General features: G+C 33.9%; 1 protein-coding gene across 1 annotated transcript in view; it reads right to left on the bottom strand.

Moving 5' to 3' along the window:
* The window catches only part of SLC30A7 (solute carrier family 30 member 7), an 80,663-nt gene that overhangs the window by 33,463 nt on the left and 29,985 nt on the right, over nucleotides 1–17,215 (bottom strand). The window contains exons 7-8 of the mRNA XM_036859491.1: nucleotides 16,628–16,678; nucleotides 13,232–13,367 (exon numbers count right to left, since the gene is read on the bottom strand). Coding sequence (XP_036715386.1) covers nucleotides 13,232–13,367; nucleotides 16,628–16,678 — 187 coding nt within the window. The remainder of the gene's footprint in view (nucleotides 1–13,231; nucleotides 13,368–16,627; nucleotides 16,679–17,215) is intronic.

Below are 17,215 nucleotides of genomic sequence, written 5' to 3'. Positions count from 1 at the left end.
AAATCTCCCCTAGTCATGGTGTATGATGCTTTTAATGTGCTACTGAACTTGGTTTGCTACTGTTTGGCTTAGGATTCTTAAATCAACACTCATCAGGGATACTGGTCTATAGTTTTCCTGCTGTGTATTTGTCTGGTTTTGATATCCAGTTAATGCTGGCCTCATGAGTTTGGGATTCTCCTCTCCTCTTCAATTCTTTGGAAAAGTCTGAAAAGAACTGGTACTAATACTTCTATAAATTTTTGGTAAGATTCACCAGTGAAACCATCTGATCCTGGGCTTTTCTTTGTTGAGAGGTTTTCGATTACTGCTTCAATCTCCTCACTAGTAATAGGTTTGTTCAGATCTTTAAAATTTCTTCATGATTCAGCCATGGTAGGTTGTATGTTTCTAGAAATTTATCAATTTCTTCTAGGTTATCCAATTTGTTGGCATACAACTGTTCATAGTAGTCCCCTATAATTCTTTTTATTTCTGTGGTATCAGTTGTAATATCTATTTCATTTCCTATTTTAGATATTTGAGTCTTCTCTTTCTTTTTCTTAGTTGGTCTAGCAAAGTTTTATCAATTTTGTTATCTTTTCAAAAAACCAACTCTAGGTTTTGTTGACTTTTTTCTATTGTTTTTCTATTCTCATTTCATTTATCTCTGCTCTAACCTTTAGTATTTCCTCCCTTCTGCTGACTTCGAGTTTAGTTTGTTCTTCTTTTTCTAGCTCCTTGAGTTGTAAGGTTAGGTTGTTGACCTGAGATCTTTCTTTCGTTTTTTAAAAATGTGGGGCTTCCCTGGCGGCGCAGTGGTTGAGAATCTGCCTGCTAATGCAGGGGACACAGGTTCGAGCCCTGGTCTGGGAAGATCCCACATGCCGCAGAGCAACTAAGCCTGTGTGCCACAACTACTGAGCCTGCACGTCTGGAGCCTTTGCTCCACAACAAGAGAGGCCACGATAGTGAGAGGCCCACGCACCGCGATGAAGAGTGGCCCCTGCTCGCCGCAACTAGAGAAAGCCCTCGCACAGAAACGAAGACCCAACACAGCCAAAAATAAATAAATAAATAAATTAATTAAAAAAAAAAATGTATGTGTTTATAGCTATGAACTTCCCTCTTTGTACTGCTTTTGCTGAATCCCATATGTTTTGGTATGTTGTGTTTTTGTTTGTTTTCATTTGTCTCCATATATTTTCTAAATTCTCTTGTGATTTCTTCCGTGATCCATTGGTTGTTAAAGAGCCTGTTGTTTAATTTCCACATATTTTTGGATTTTCAAGTTTTCCTTCTGCTATTGATTTCTAGTTTCATTCCACTGTGGTCAGAGAAAATATTTTATATAATTTCAATGTTCTAAACTTTGTTAGGACCTCTTTTGTGACATGACATATCATCTTTCTGGGAGAATGTTCCATGTGCACTTGTGTATTCTGCTGTAGTTGGGCCGGGCTCAACAACAACCTGTTAGGCCCAACTGGTCTATAGTGTTCAAGTCTTCTCTTTCCCTATTGAGTCTCTAATGAATGACTGCTTGATTTCCTAGTTCCTCTAAGGTACTGAAGTCTCCTACTATTACTATGTTGCTGTCTGTTTCTCCCTTTTTGTCAATGTTTGCTTTATATATTTGAGTGCTCTCATGTTAGCGGCATATGTATTTACAATTGTTATATCTTCCTGGTGAACTGACCCTTTTATCCTTACAATGTTTCTTCTTTGTCTCTTGTGACAGTTTTTGTTGTCTATTTTGGCTAAGTATGGCTACCACTGCTCTCTTCAGGTTCCTGTTTGTATGAAGCATCTTTTGCTACCCTTTCACTTTTAGTCTATGTGAGTCCTTACATCTAAAGTGAATCTCTTGTAGGCAGAATAAAGATGAATCTTTTTTTTTTTTAATCCATTCAGCCAATGTTTTTGAAATGGTAATGTTTAATCCCTTTACATATAATTACTGGCATGGAAGGACTTACTACTACCATTTTGTTCAGTTTTCTGTCTATCTTGTAGCTTTTTCATCTTTCACCTTTTTTCCCTCTTTTACTTCTTCCTTTGTGTTTCATTGATTTTCTTGTAGTGACATGTTCTGGTTCCCTTCTCATTTTCCCTTTGTGTATATTCTATTAATATTTCCCTTGTGGTTATCACTGCATGTGACAAGTTGCTCTTCTTTTGCTGCTTTCAAGATTCTCACATTATATGTAATTTTTGACAGCTTGATTATGATGTGTCTCAGTGTAGGTTTCTTTATATTATATTTACCCAAGTTGAAGTTCTTTACATTTCTTGAATTTGTAATATCTGTTTTTCTTCTCAGATCTGGGAAAGTTTCAGCCACTGTTTCTTTAGCTAGGTATTCTGCACCTTTCTCCCTTTCTTTACTTTCTGAGACTCCCATAATGCATTTGTTGTTCTGCTTGTCCATAAATCCCTCAGGCTCTCCTCATTTTTTTTCTTCTTTTTTTTTGCTCCTCTGCCTCAATAATTTTTGTTAAGTCCTGCCTTCAGTCTCACTGAGTCTTTCTTCTGCCTGGTCAAATCTGCTGTTGAGTCCCTCCAGTGAAATTTTCAATTCAGTTATTGTTGTTCTTTTGTTTGGCTCTTCTCCACAGTTTCTATCTCTTTGATGATATTCCCATTTTGTTCATGCACCATTTTCCTGATTTTGTTTAGTGTCTACCTGTGCTTTCTTTTAATTAATTGGGCATCTTTATGATGGTAATTTTGAATTCTTTACCTGGCAATTCATATGTCACCTTTTTTCAGGTTTGGTTTCTGGATATCTAATTGTTTCCATGGTTGGCTGTTTCTTTGTATGTCTTATTTTTCATTGTTGGGATTTCAGCACCTGAAGAATCAGTCAACTCTCCAGATTTTGTGGTCTGGTTTCATGCAGGGAGGACTTACTCTATATAGCCTGGCTGGAGATTCAGGAGACCTCTCAAGTCTTTTCTGGTACATGCCCTCTCTGAGCTTGTGCATGTAATCTCCTATTTGAAAAAGGATGCTGGCTCCTATTCAAGAGCTCCTCCTGGTGTCTATCTGCAATACTGCTGCCTCCTGGAGCTGTAGTAAATCACAGTCCTGGGGTTCCGCCTAGTGTCTGTCTGTGGTACTGCAGACTGTAATGCACAACTGACGTCTGTTCCCAGGGATGCCCAACCAGGCACCCATTTTTGTCAGTACTTGGATACAAGCAAGACAAATCTCTTAGGCAGCACCCCCCTAAAAGTCAGTTAATGTTAAACTCCTTTCCCCCCGCAGGAAGATGGGAATTGGGGGTTTCCTCCCGAACAGTCCACCATGTGCAGGCTTGGGTGGTGGGAGTGGTTATGAGGAGAGAAAGTGGGGAGTGTCATGAATTTCCTGTCAAGCTTCCATGTGGTTGGCTTTCCATTAGCCTGGTGTGCAGGAACCTTTTAACTAGTTTCTGGATTTCTCACAGAGGCATTTTGTCACTTTGTTGTGTTAAATCTGTCTCCATGGAGGAAAGAGAGTCTAGGGCTTCCTATTCTGCCATCTTGCTGATTTCACTTCCTGTCTCCCTTTATTCTTTTTTTTAGGGATACATAGAAGTCCCTTACTGATGTACATATGTGTTCTTTCCAATCTTTGGCACAAACACATAAAACCACAAAGAATGGCCTTAAAATATATCTTTATGTATTTTTGCCAATTTATATTTAGGATATATTCCTAGAAGTGGAACTGCTTAATCAAAGGTAAACATACATTTAATTATGCTAGATGTTTGTCAAAGTTCTCTCCACAAAGATAGTACCACTCTCATTTCTATCCACAATGTATGAGAGTACTTATTTTACCTACAGCCTTGCCAAAAGGTTATGCAAATTTTTGGATATTTATCCACCTGATTGGTGAGAAGTGGTGTTACAATATAGTTTTAATTTGCATTTCTTTTTTTATGAGTGAGGCTTAACTACTTTTACATGTTTAAAAGTCATCTGTATTTCTTTTCCTTTGAACTAAATGACCTTATACTTTTGCCCATTTTTCTATCAGGCTTTTAATTTTTTAAATTTAATTTTTATTTTTAAGAGCACTCTCTATATTAGGGAGGTTAGCCCTTTATGATCTAAGTGGCAAATATGTATCCCAATTGATTATGCTTTTTGACTTCCCTTATGGTGCTCTTTTTTCTATGCCAAAGTTCTTTTTTTTTTAAATGTAACTTAATTCATCAATCTTTTCTCTCACTGATTCTAGGTTTTGAGCCATAGCTGTTTCCCTAATATTCCCATGTTGTAAAAATAATTCAGACATGCTTTTTTTCTAGTATTAGCATGGGTTCGAGTTTTACTTTTAGAGCTCCAATCCATTTAGAATTTATCCAGGTATATAGTATGAGGTACAGTTCCAAATTTATCATTCTCCACATGGTTGGTTATCCACTAAGTAGAAAGCTCATCTTTTCCCCACTGACTCAAAATGCTGCCTTTATCCCTATAAAATTTCTGTTTGCATATAAATCTATTTCTGGAATTTCTAATCTGCTCCATTAGTCTGTTTGCTTTTTTAGGCATCTCACTATTTTAATTGTAAAGGCTTGGGACTTCCCTGGTGGTCCAGCAGTTAAGCCTCCATGCTCCCAATGCAGGGGGCCTGGGTTCAATCCCTGGTCAGGGAACTAGATCCCGCACGTTGCAACTAAAGATCCTGCATGCCAAAAGGAAGATCCCGCACGTGGCAACAAAGATCCACATGCCACAACTAAGACCCAGTGCAGCCAAATAAATAAATATTAAAAAAAAACCAAAACTGTGAAGGCTTTACACTTTACATCTTCTTTTCCAAGGTTTTCTTGGCTATTCCTCCTGCTTCCTCGTTTTTCCTTATAAACTTTAAATTTAACTTTTATTACCTCCTCTCTAGAAAAAAAAACCTGTTGGTATTTTTATTAGAATAGTTTAAAATTTATAAATAAGAGTTAACATGTTTATAATGTTGATTCTTTAAAAACACCATAATTGACAAAAAAAAGGCTCTGTTCAAGTCTACTTTTGTTTTTCAGAAGTGTTTAAATTTTTTCTCCTACAAGTTTTACTCATTTTATCTCTAGATTGTCTTTGTTATTGCTACTGAAAAGGTGTCTTCTCTTTAATTATAACATTCAACTGGATTTTGCTTATATATAAAGGGTACTAATTTTATACATTAGTTTTGCATCTGTAACTTTACTAAATTACCTGTTTGTCATAGTTTTTCCATTGATTCTTAGAGGGTTTAAAGAAATATAGTCATATATTTTACATAAAAGAATAATCTCTTCTTTCCAATTTTTAAGTCTCAAATACTTTCTCTTATCTAATGTTATTGGCTTATGATCACTAATACATTACCACACTTGCTCTGTTACTTCTAATATTTCTAAGACTGTCTGCCAGCCTTTCTTAATTGGGATCCCTCTTCCGAACCATTGAACACAAAATGATTTCAGTGACTATTTCTCAATGCCCACAAGAATAGTACATAACCAGTACTTTTCTAGATGCAGAGGTGAAGTTAATAATTGCATACAAATGGATACTTTACAGCATTAGGGTATTCTCTCCCAGAATGCTGGTTGAGAACAGCTGTTACACTATTCAGTATTTATAAATGCTCTTACTAACTATGATGGTTTTACATATGATTAAAAAATACAATTACCATACAATAATATTCCCATACGTTTGATTTTACAATATGGGTACAAACACCAAGTTAAAATCTTGGGAAACTGTTTATCTTTATCTTAGTCTCCAAAAGTATAGTGCACAAATTATAACCACTTGAAAGACAAACCGCAAAGGAAATTGTTAGGCAACACCCAAAACCATTCTCGAAAAAAAAAATCCGTAATTTCTCATATATATAACTATTTGAAGATATGGTAGCATCTTACTTGTTTAAAAAAATGTTTTTTTGACTTAATATAGGCTATAAATAATTATCTATTTAACCACAAAATCAACAAGGTTTATCAAAATCAGTATCTGATCCAAATCCTGTATTCTTGAACAATGATAACCATCTAGATAATCATTTAGAATTTCAACTTTATAAATTTTGTTTCATTACTGTATATTCTTTCCATTTCATACTGCAGCTAATGACCACTACGTGTTATTTCTAAAGCCTGTACCTTGGTTTGCTTCTAAAAATTGGGCTATTTTTTTCTTCTATATGATAATAAATAAATATATTATTTGAAATACTTTTGCCCCTAACAAAAAGATAATTTTTTTTAAGAAAACTTTTCTTTGTATTTACAAATGATTAGTGAAAGTCACAGAGCACCACAAGATAGTAACTTGTGAGTTGCAGAAAACTGATTAAAAAAAAAAAAAAGGCTTCAGAAATACCACACCAGTAACGAAGCTTTTTTCTGCATCCTGTTTATATATTTTTTCCCATCATGCACAGGTACCCTTTTTATTTAAGTGAATCAAAAATCAAGCTACAGATTTATGTAGCTTTTAAATCACAGTGCAATTCAAAGCTACAACTAATTGTTCAGATTTCTGTTCTCTAAGTTATGAATCTACTTTCCATTCCAATTCAACTTACTAAGGGGGGAAAAAAAAGTGAAATCACACTGAAATCTCCTATATTTTCAGATGATAAAAGATTATACTCTTGCTATTATACTCAATCTCCTGCTTTTCATTAGGAAAAAAAAAATCCATCACAGTACAACCGAGTTTCACACAGAAGTTTAAATTACTCTTTGCATGTTAGGAAATGTTTAGAGAAAAAAATGTCTTTTTCTAGGAAATCACTTTCACTTGAAAGTGATACTGCAACACTGGGCAGCCTAGAAGGGACAGACGTCTATTTCCATGGCACGTTCTCAATTGAGGAACATTTAGATCTAGAGAATATATAAAGAGTACCATTATTTCTCTTGTTTTTAGTGAATTGAGAATATATGAAAAAATTAACGGTAAGGAAAATTACTTCTCTATACTCCATTTTGTTGAGTGCTTAAAAGTTTTAATCTACTTCCTAAAATTAGCTTTGACTAATTAGGCAAACTCTTAATCAATTTGAGAAGTGTCTCAAAGTTATCTGCTTGCAAATACTTCATTATCATGTAAATATTTAAGTAAAATAAGTTTGCTTTCTTAACAGAAAAACAGACTGAATTGGAATGTCTTAATTTTGTACTTTGGAGCTACCTGGGTTTTTACTGCCTGCCATTAAAAAAATATATATATATATATATATACATATATATATATGCTTTTAAAAGGCAAAGTCACAATTATTGATTTACTTTAGAAAAATTAGGAAAGAAGCATAATTTTAAAATTACATCACCCAGAGAGATCCAATTAACATTCAGGGATATATATATATATATATATATTTTTTTTTTCCCCCCATCCTACATGTAAAGAGAAATATATACTTCAGATATGGACTGTTTACAATAATGACTCGTACTTATGCATTGCCCTGTATCTTGTCATTTATTGTCATTGAATTAAGACCTTGCTACCTAATAAACCATCCCAAAACTTTACTGACTTAAAACAATAACTGTACTATTATCTTTCATCTAGAACCTGCGAATGCTCTACTACTGACCAAACTTAATAAATCAGCACATGTAGTAGAAACTCAAAAATGGAAAAAAAGAGAAGGCCTAAAAATGACTAAAAAAATACTGTTAAAGTGATAATGTGACCCCTGCGTGTTGTGATCCTGACTGATCTTTCTTGACTTCTTTATATTTTCATCATTTCCCAAGTTTTCTATAATGACTACATATTTATTATCAGAAAAAGCTAAAAAAATTTTCTTACTCAGAATATAATCTTGTATACATGATACAGATAAAAATACTATATATTATATTTATATATATATATATATATATAAATAAATAAAAAGAGACTCAGAATAAAAGAAAAAGCCAAACCCATAAAAATATTAACATAGCTCTCTTGGCTGGTGGAACTATGGGTAATTTTTTTCCTTATTCTTTTTCATATTTTACCAAGTTTCTTTATCAACATAACTATTTCCATAATTTTAAAAAACTACTTTTAAATATGTAATTTTCATTAAATCTTCAGCCTCTCCTCTAAATAGCCACAGAATGTTCATGCTCTACCTGAAAACTGGCTATCACCTGAGGACACTTTTCCTTACAGCACTTTCTCTCCCACGCTCCCTGTACTACTGGGACTTATCGGGAGGTAAATGTCCTCCTCACTTATCACTACTACTGTTCCTCCTACTTCTCCCCAACACAGTTCCTTTAAGGCCCATGCCTTCAGATTATGCCACCTTCTACCCATCCTAATTACTAGTGATACAATTCTTGATAGCTCCTCTTCAGTCACTGAATAGTTCAGCAACAGGCTTATTCTCTTTCCATCTCTACGTTTTTCATTACTCTTAATTGAAATATCCACGTGGACAATCCATCCAACATTTGGCCTCTATATGATGATCTTTTCCTGGATCCACCCCTATGATCAGACCTTAGACCTTAAGATCTCAATTTCAAGCCTCTCAATAAACCTTCCTACTTCTGGATTTCTTCCCCCAATCCATCTTTAACACTTTTCCCAGAATTCCAATCCAATCCACTCCCATCATTTTCATTTTCAGAATCTATTATTACCTTTAAATCTTAGTTTCCCATGTCTATAATCCCTGCCTTGCTCCTTTCTCACTCTGCCAGTACTCCCCCAACAAAACCTCAAACCTTTTAAATCCAGCTCTCTGCCTATTCCATACCTTTTACCAAGTAGCTGAACAAGACTAGAAAAAAAGAAAAAGAAAAAAAAAAAACACAACTGTGCTGGTTGCTTTCACTTTAAATTCATGACCACAAACCTCAAAGTGAGCCCTCAGTGTCGCCAGCAGTCACTGCTCCCCTTTACAGCAAAGGGCCTTGAAAAGGAGTTGACTACAGTTACTTCCATTTCCTCCCCTCCCATTCTCTCTTGAAGCTACTCTGATCAGGCTTTAATTCTCATCACTCCTCTGGGCATGTTATCTAAGTTACCAATTATCAGCCCAAAAGCATTTAATAGGCTTAATTATTCCTTCTTGTTTAAAACACTTGCTTTACATGGCTCCTAAAACAAGGCACGCCCATGTCTCTCCTCGCTCCTCACTGGCCACTCCACTTCCCTCTCCTCTGCTGGAGTTGCCTCTGTTCCCCACCTCCCCTAGGGTTCAGTCCTCAGGCCACTTCTCTCTATCAGTGCTCATTCTCTGGGCAAACTCATCCAATCTCATGGCTTTAAATACCATGCATAAGCTGATGACACCCAAATTTCTATCTTTCACCTCAACCCCTTCCCCAAACTCTAGATACACATACCTGCCACTCTCTGCCCTACTCACTGCACTCCCCTCTCGCCATTCCTCACACGTCAGGCATGCTCCCACCTCAGTGTGTTTACTTGAAGTTCCCTCTATCAGGAATGCTCTTCCTTTGACCAGTCCCAAGCCCCTCTCCTTCAATATTAAGGTCTCTGCTCAAATGTCACCTCATGCAGAGGACTTTCCAAGTCCTTCTAAAATACAGCCCCTTCCCCTACTTCATAGTATTTATCACCATATGACGTTACATTATCTATTTGCATGTGCATCTGCTTTATTGACTATACCCCCTATTAGAATATAAGCTCCATGAGGGTAGGGTATTTGCTATATTGTTTACTGACTAGCACAGAGTGGGCACTAAAACATTTGTTAAATGTTTTAAAGATTCGTTAAAGTTTTCTGCTTTATCTCCAAGTGGTGGGATTGAAAGGACATTTCAATAGACAAGTTGCACATTTCAATAACGTTTGAGTTTTTTACAATCAACATGTGTTACTTTTGATATGAGAACAAAGGAAAAGAACAAGTAAAAATGTTAAAGCTTAACAAAAATGAAAAAGAATCAAATTATATGAATTTGAGAATATATATTTATGTAAACTACTGAGAAAAAGTTTTAAAAACAGGTCAGTAGGACTTAGACAAGGATGACACCTAAGTTTTATAGGTTTATCTTGAAAGTCAACTGTAGTTGGTTGTGGCTGCCTGAAGCATTATCCCCTTTAGCTAAACTGGGTTCAGCAGAAAAGAGGGTTGCTTTCCAGGAGAATGGAAGGGGTAGGAATTGTGGTATTCATGGCAGATAAATGCTACTCCATGACTTTAAATCTGTATGTGAACTATTTCCAATCCTTTATATTCAGCTGAGTGCTCCCAAGAATTCTGTACTTGTACTTGCACCACCTACTCGAGATCACCATATAAATGTCTAATGAGAGACCTCAAACCTAGCAACAACGAAAACAGAACTTCTGATCAGCAATGCCCTTTGAATCAGATAAAACAACTCTTCCCCTAGTCTTCCCTCTTTCAGTAGAGGAACCTTCATTCACTCAGTTGCTCATGTAAAAACTCTAGGAATTATCCTTAATTTTCCCCCTTTCACTCAACCCTTCACCTAAACATTCATATCTAGGAGCAAATCTTATTAATTCTAGGCCCAAAGCATTTTCTAACTTTAGCTATGTCTTTCTACCTCCTAGATTATTAGTACCTTAGACCAAGGAACCCTGGCCTCTTATTTGGTCCACTCTAATAGCTTTCTAGTTGGTCTGCCTGTGTGCCCTCTTACCCCCTTTTAATCTTATTACCTACAAAGCAGCCAAAATTATTTTTAACGATACAAATCAAATAATGTCACCCCCTATGGTTTCCTCCTCCACCTAAAATAAAATCCAAACTCCTAACCCTGGCTAATTTTCCCAGGCCTATCCCTCCAGCTTTATTTCAAACCACTCTCCCCTTACTCCCTATACTTCTGCCATAATGACCTACTTTCAGTGCTAACGTTCTTTTCACTACAGGGCTTTTATACTAGCTGTTCCTTAGACTAGAATGTTCTCTTCGACACTCTGATCTCAATTTAAATCCTCCCTCTTCAAAAGTCTTCCCTTATGACTCGATCTAAAATGGTACCTCAGTTACTAACATCCCATCTTAACTCTCTGCACAATTGACTGCTAGATACTTGAGTGGTTTATTGATTAATTTGTTTGTATCTCTCTCTTTTACTATAATGTAAGATCAAAACAGTAAGTTATCTTGTCCTTTCACCACCCTGGTGAGAGGGTCTACTTAATAAATATTTGCTGAAAATAATTTGTGTAGCTTTTTAATGTGTTATATTTCAGCAAAAAAAAAAAAAGTTCTCTTGTCCTCTGTGTGTGTTTATTTATTTATTCATATTTGTGGAACAACTGAATGGGACTAGAACTAAGTAAGAATTCCCGATTTAGGATTAGAGAAAATAATTCTCTGAGACTGAAAAAACACAAATTTATTTTGATTCAAATCGAAAATGCACCAACTTTTGCCTGGCAGAGTTAGGTGCTGACTTTACAACAATGAAAAAACAGTTTGCCCTCATGGAGCTTAAGGAAGGCAATAAGACAGGCTATTTCAATATAGTTAGTAAATGCCACAAGAGGAGCAGCAGGCGGTGTTATAGGTATACTTAACCCCTCCTGGGAGGTAGACGATCAGGAAACGCTTCCTCAAGGAAGTGCCATTTAAACTGAAATCTAATCTCAAGGATGAGAATTGTGATCTATGCACTTGTGGGGATGAAGGGGAAAGGAGAAGGGCACTCAGTGTAAGAGTATTTTATTTTGGAGAGAGGAAACACGAGCAAAGCTCTGAATCCAGAAAGCTCATAACATGTTTTCAGGGAACTGAGAGTTATTTACTGTGGCTGGAGAGCAGAATAGAAATTGAGACAGGGTGAGAGAAAGACTGAAGAGATAAATGGGTACCAATGTGAAGGCCTACTAAGGAGTTCAGACTTCAGCCTGAGGGCAAGAAAGCCATGGCAGGATTTAAAGCAAGATTATTTTTCCATGTACCATAATCTTCATTAAAGAAAGATCACTTTGGCCACAATGTGGAAAAGAAATTAGAGGGAGACAGAAAGGTCAGTCTCTTCCAAGCAACAAATGATAGAATTAGGATAATAAGAGTGGAGACAAAGGAAAATAAAGATTAAGATCCTACTCTAAGAAGTATTAGAAGCAACCACAAATTATAACACAAAATAAAATGAACATGCAAATAAAGAGGTACAGATGTAAGTTACCAAATCTATCAGGAATTAAGTTTCATAGAATATGTGAATCCAAGCTGAACTTTCAAGGAAGTATATAAGATTTCCAAAGATGAAGAAAAGAGATTCCAAGTTTTATAAAAGATTTTTACATAGCAGAGATGCTTCCTAGTACAAATAATTTAAAGAATATTTTAAAGTAATCTGCATGTTTAAAATGTATACTGTATCCTATTTTTTAAGCAAAAACTTAAAAACCTACGTTTATGACTAATTTATAAGATTATAATTTCATTGTAATTTTTAAAGTCTATTCTATTCAACTACAAGCTATAAATATCATCACAGTCTGCCCTCTAATAGGTCTTTGTTATCGTTACAAAGATAGCTTTACTAACAGTAAAATCGTATGGATAAATTAGACAAAAACAGTTCAATCAAGACATATCTATATAAATAATTCAAGATTGTGAAATAAAGGCACATAATATTCCATTATTCTGATAAAAATTAAAATAATAATAAATTGACACGAATTTAAAAGATAGTAACCATACACTAATTCAGAAAATATTTATTGAGAATTTATACACACTCACACACACTTTTACATACACATTGGTACTATGACAGGCAACAGAGAGCCAAAGAGCTAAAAGACAGATCCTTCCTCAAGAATTTATAATCTAGATAGGGAGAAGGACATAAATGTACTTCAGTAAGCACTTTTGTAAGACTTCTGCAATGATAATATAACTTTATAAATTAAAAATAGTTCTAGAAGAGATTTTAATATTCTTTTGCATTTGATAGTGCAAAATACAGATGTCAAAGGAATAATATTCTAACATTAATTCATTTTGTATTTCCAATGTTCTACTCTACAGATATAGTGTTGGATTTAAGAAAATTACTACTGATTTGATTTACAGAAGATCAATTACTAAATACCAAAAAGAAATATCAAACCTTAGGTAAACACAGAAAAAAATAGTAAGATGAAAAGAGAAATAATCTATGTAGGAATTTGTTAAAGACCAAAAAACCCCCAACATAATAATAATTTAGATCTGTAATTTAAGTAGTATATATATCACCTCTCATTTTAATACCTGAAAGTAACGTACCAACACTTACCTTAAAACTATGAGCATGGCTATCAGGATTGAACAAATAGGATCTGCTATCATTAGACCAAAATTCTGCATCATGATGGCAGAGACAATTACACCGATACTCCCAAGTGTATCTGCTAGAATGTGTAAAAATACACCTAGAAATAAAGCATAATGAAAATCAAAATAACATTTTCTGATCAACTGAAAATGCAAATATTTCTTAAAACTATATTCTTGTTATTATATATATAAAACTAAATACCAATTTGAAAATCAGTAAGAATGCAGATTCACTGTTTAGTAAAGAAGTAATACTGATAGTATCTTTGGGAATTGAAATAATCTTTCCTTTTAAAAAACAGCAGGGGTTAAGATATTTGACTCATAAGTTATGCTTGCTCTTAATGATCCTTAGTATTTTGCTATAATATAAATGAAGAATTAGAGAAATAACTGATTTAAAAAATTTTTTGTGCACATTCATCTCTGGTTAAGAGTCCAGAAGTTAATTAATAATTTGTTAGAAGAAAACTGCATTAGGCTGAAAGAATCAGTCAAGAAAACATTGTTTATAACTACAAATACATGTACACACAGAGCCCTCTTCTGGTAATTAAAATTATTACCATTTGAGACTAGAATTTCCTATGGACCATACTGCTAATCCTAGTAAAGTAATTATCCTGAAGGTATTGTTACCTAAAGTTACACACTAAACTCAAACCTGATATGAAAGAAAGTAGAGATTTGAATATTTTAAAGTGGATGTAAATATATTTTGAACTTTTAATAATTAAATATTACATTAGTAGGATACTGATACTCTAACTGCCCAAGAACCTAGATATATTAACATTTAATAATTGATACTTGAGTGGAAAACCATTAAAAAAATGTCAAAAATTAAGTTTAGTATACATTATATAAAAAAATTTTAAGTAAGACAAATTATTCAACATTTAGATCTGTAAGAGGTAAAATTTACTGTATAGCAAAACACTGTATCTTAAACCTCAACCACATGTTGCTAGAAGTAGAACATTCTTCAACAGCATCAACTACTCTATCTGAAAAGAAATATCTAATGTGTGAAACCATGTGTCTACTTTAGAAATACTTATTTTTCTTTATTATTATTCAATAAGCAATTAAAGGTAACCCAATTATGTTTTAGGTATAAAACAGATTTATTTAAACTTGAAAACACTTTCTAATAATTTAAAAATGGACTATTAAGTTGTTAATCGAATCCTAATACACTTGAATTGAATCTTAACACACTCTACGAAAATATGCTTCAATCAATCTGCTAATGTGGAATTTTATATCATGTATTAATACCAAATGTAATTGATTCCTCAGTACCTAATATGCTTTTTCATTTGTACAGAGTATTGACCTTTACAACAACTCTTCAAAAAGTTAACAGCTCTTTTTTCTGTAATAAAAAATATGTTAGAAGCACACTTATTAAAAAAATATTCTATTTCTCTATGGTGTTTCAAATAACAAAGAATTAAATAGGTTAATAAACGTTGGGACCACTTTAAGTTTTAAAATTAAAACTGGAGGAAGATACACATGGAAGTGGATTGAGGGTCCCTAACCTTCAAAACTCTTAAGTGATAATGTGATCTTAAATTTTTATACATTCTTTAATCAATGCTTTGGTAGGACCAGAATTGAAAACAGCTCTAAACACTGAGAGGAAAAAGAAAAGAATCCTTTGTTCTTGATTTTCCTTTGATTGGCAAGTCCCTGGCTACATCTCATTTGCTGACCTGAAAACTGGCTTTACTAGCAAGTGTCATTAACTAACTAAGCCCTTCTTACTTTCCAGTAACTGTTTGAAGAAGAAAATCAATACAGAAAGAAATCTAAAGTAACATGTTTAACTTATATAAAAGTTAAAACCCTTAAAACACTTGGTAGGATACTGATATTTTAACTGCCCAAGAAAGCCAGGGGTCATATTGAAAATGCAGCAAATAACTGAAAAATTCAGTAAAGTCAGTTTTTCATGTGTGAGTATCTATATGAAAAAGTTTTAGTACCTGGCAGTTATCCTAACTTTCAGCTTTCTACTGGGCTGCTTCAGCCACCGTAAATTAATGGATACTCTGAAAATATAAGCTAATTTTCAGAACAGCTTGTATAAAACTTAATTAGGAAGGCAAATCTGACCTCCCTTCCCTCAACTTGTGATGATTTCCAAGACTAAAACTAAATTCTTATTATCAAGGCTAAATTTGTAGCATTGGATACAGATGCATTACATATGCATGATTACAAGCTATTTCAGCAAATGCTGTCCTAAAACAATTTTGTGTATTTCACAAATGGAAAACTAGTGACTACAAGACACATTTAAGCCTCCTGAAATAAGCTCTTCAGTATGGAGGAACATATTCACAGTGAAAAAATAAAAAGCAAGAACTATATCAAAGAAAAGAGGAGAAAATAAGTACAGTTGAAGTTGGATCACAAGCTAGTGAGAAAGTCAGACTGCAGTCAAAAGTTAATAAAGGCAGGAAAATGGGGAGCTGCAAATTAGGAACTGTGACAGTGAAGTTTATATGGAAATCCAGAGCCAAAGATTGGTTCACATCCCAAAAAAGAAACTACCATATTTCATAGACAAGACTGATTTTCTCTAGCTTGTAAAATTCTGTAATATATAATTTTACATAATATGTAAGCTCCTCTTTACGTGTCATCATTTGATGCCTATGGATATGAGAAAGATCTCCCTTTGCATTACATTTTTAAAAAATATAACAGACTTTACTTTTGAGAGCAGTTTTAGGTTCACAGCAAAACTAAGTGGAAGATAGAGATTTCCCTTACGCCCACTGTTCCAGCTCAGGCATAGCCTCCCTCATTGTCAACCTCCCCCACCAGAGTAGTATATTTGTTACAACTGACACATCATTATGACCCAAGTTCATAGTTTACATTAGGATTCACTCTTAGCTCTGTACATTTTTTGAGTTTGGATGCATTACATTTTTACCATTAAATTTTTCCACAACATAAATACATGTTGAATATTATTCTTGGAAAAATTATTTAATAATTCTACAAAGGCAAACATACTATTATTTATTACTAATATATTTATTACTAAATATTATGGTGTTACTAGAGTCACTGGCATGAGTATTTATTTAGATTTAAGCAGTATAGTTTCTGAATATTTTAATCTTCTTATTAAATCTGAGAAAACAGCCTAGTGACAGTTAAAAGAACACCTGCTAATATACCTAATAGTATATATTAAAAAATCGACTAGGAAGGCTAACATTTTAAACACAAATACTGTGTTATACATTTTTCTTAAAGGAAAACTTCAGATAGCTCAAAACTACGAAACCAGTTTCATAAAACTGAGAAATATACAAATTGCTTGTCATACCTTGTAAAATCTGTCTACTGGGTCCTGTTGTTTCTTTTAAGGAGGGGCCATCTGTAGAGAGTTAAGTTAAATTATTTTAAAACATGTCTTCATTCCTGATTCAATTTTTGCAATTCAGAGTACTTTTCATTCAAATGTATCATGAAGGATGCATGACTATATAGCCACATCAGACCTACAAAATTATTTTTAAAATTTAATATGGTAATTAAATGAAGAGAGACATAGGAAATTTCAAATTGCATCAACAGTACAGAGTATTTAGGAAATTATTATATTAAGCAATCTGGTAAAAAAAACCAGTAAATTAAAAACATTGTGAATCTTCTAATATTCATAACATACCTTACAGAGCCTGCTGCGCCAATTTTACAATTGGAAAATCCAGAAAAAAGAAAACTACTGCTTGATATTATAAGAAGACCAAGAAATGAAGCCAGGACAGCATCCAGGAAAACTGGACTATGGCAAACAGTTTCCCAATAGCTTCTAGATGAATGCGGCAAGCTTTTCATACAGAAGAGATAAAAATACTTTTTCATATTGCTTTTATAATGATGAAATGAAAAAAATACTGCAATTTTTATA

The sequence above is a fragment of the Balaenoptera musculus genome, chromosome 1 (assembly GCF_009873245.2).
Source record: "Balaenoptera musculus isolate JJ_BM4_2016_0621 chromosome 1, mBalMus1.pri.v3, whole genome shotgun sequence".
Lineage (NCBI taxonomy): Eukaryota > Metazoa > Chordata > Mammalia > Artiodactyla > Balaenopteridae > Balaenoptera > Balaenoptera musculus.
The sequence above is the reverse complement of the archived record's forward strand: the minus strand, read 5'-3'. Positions and strand labels throughout refer to the sequence as shown.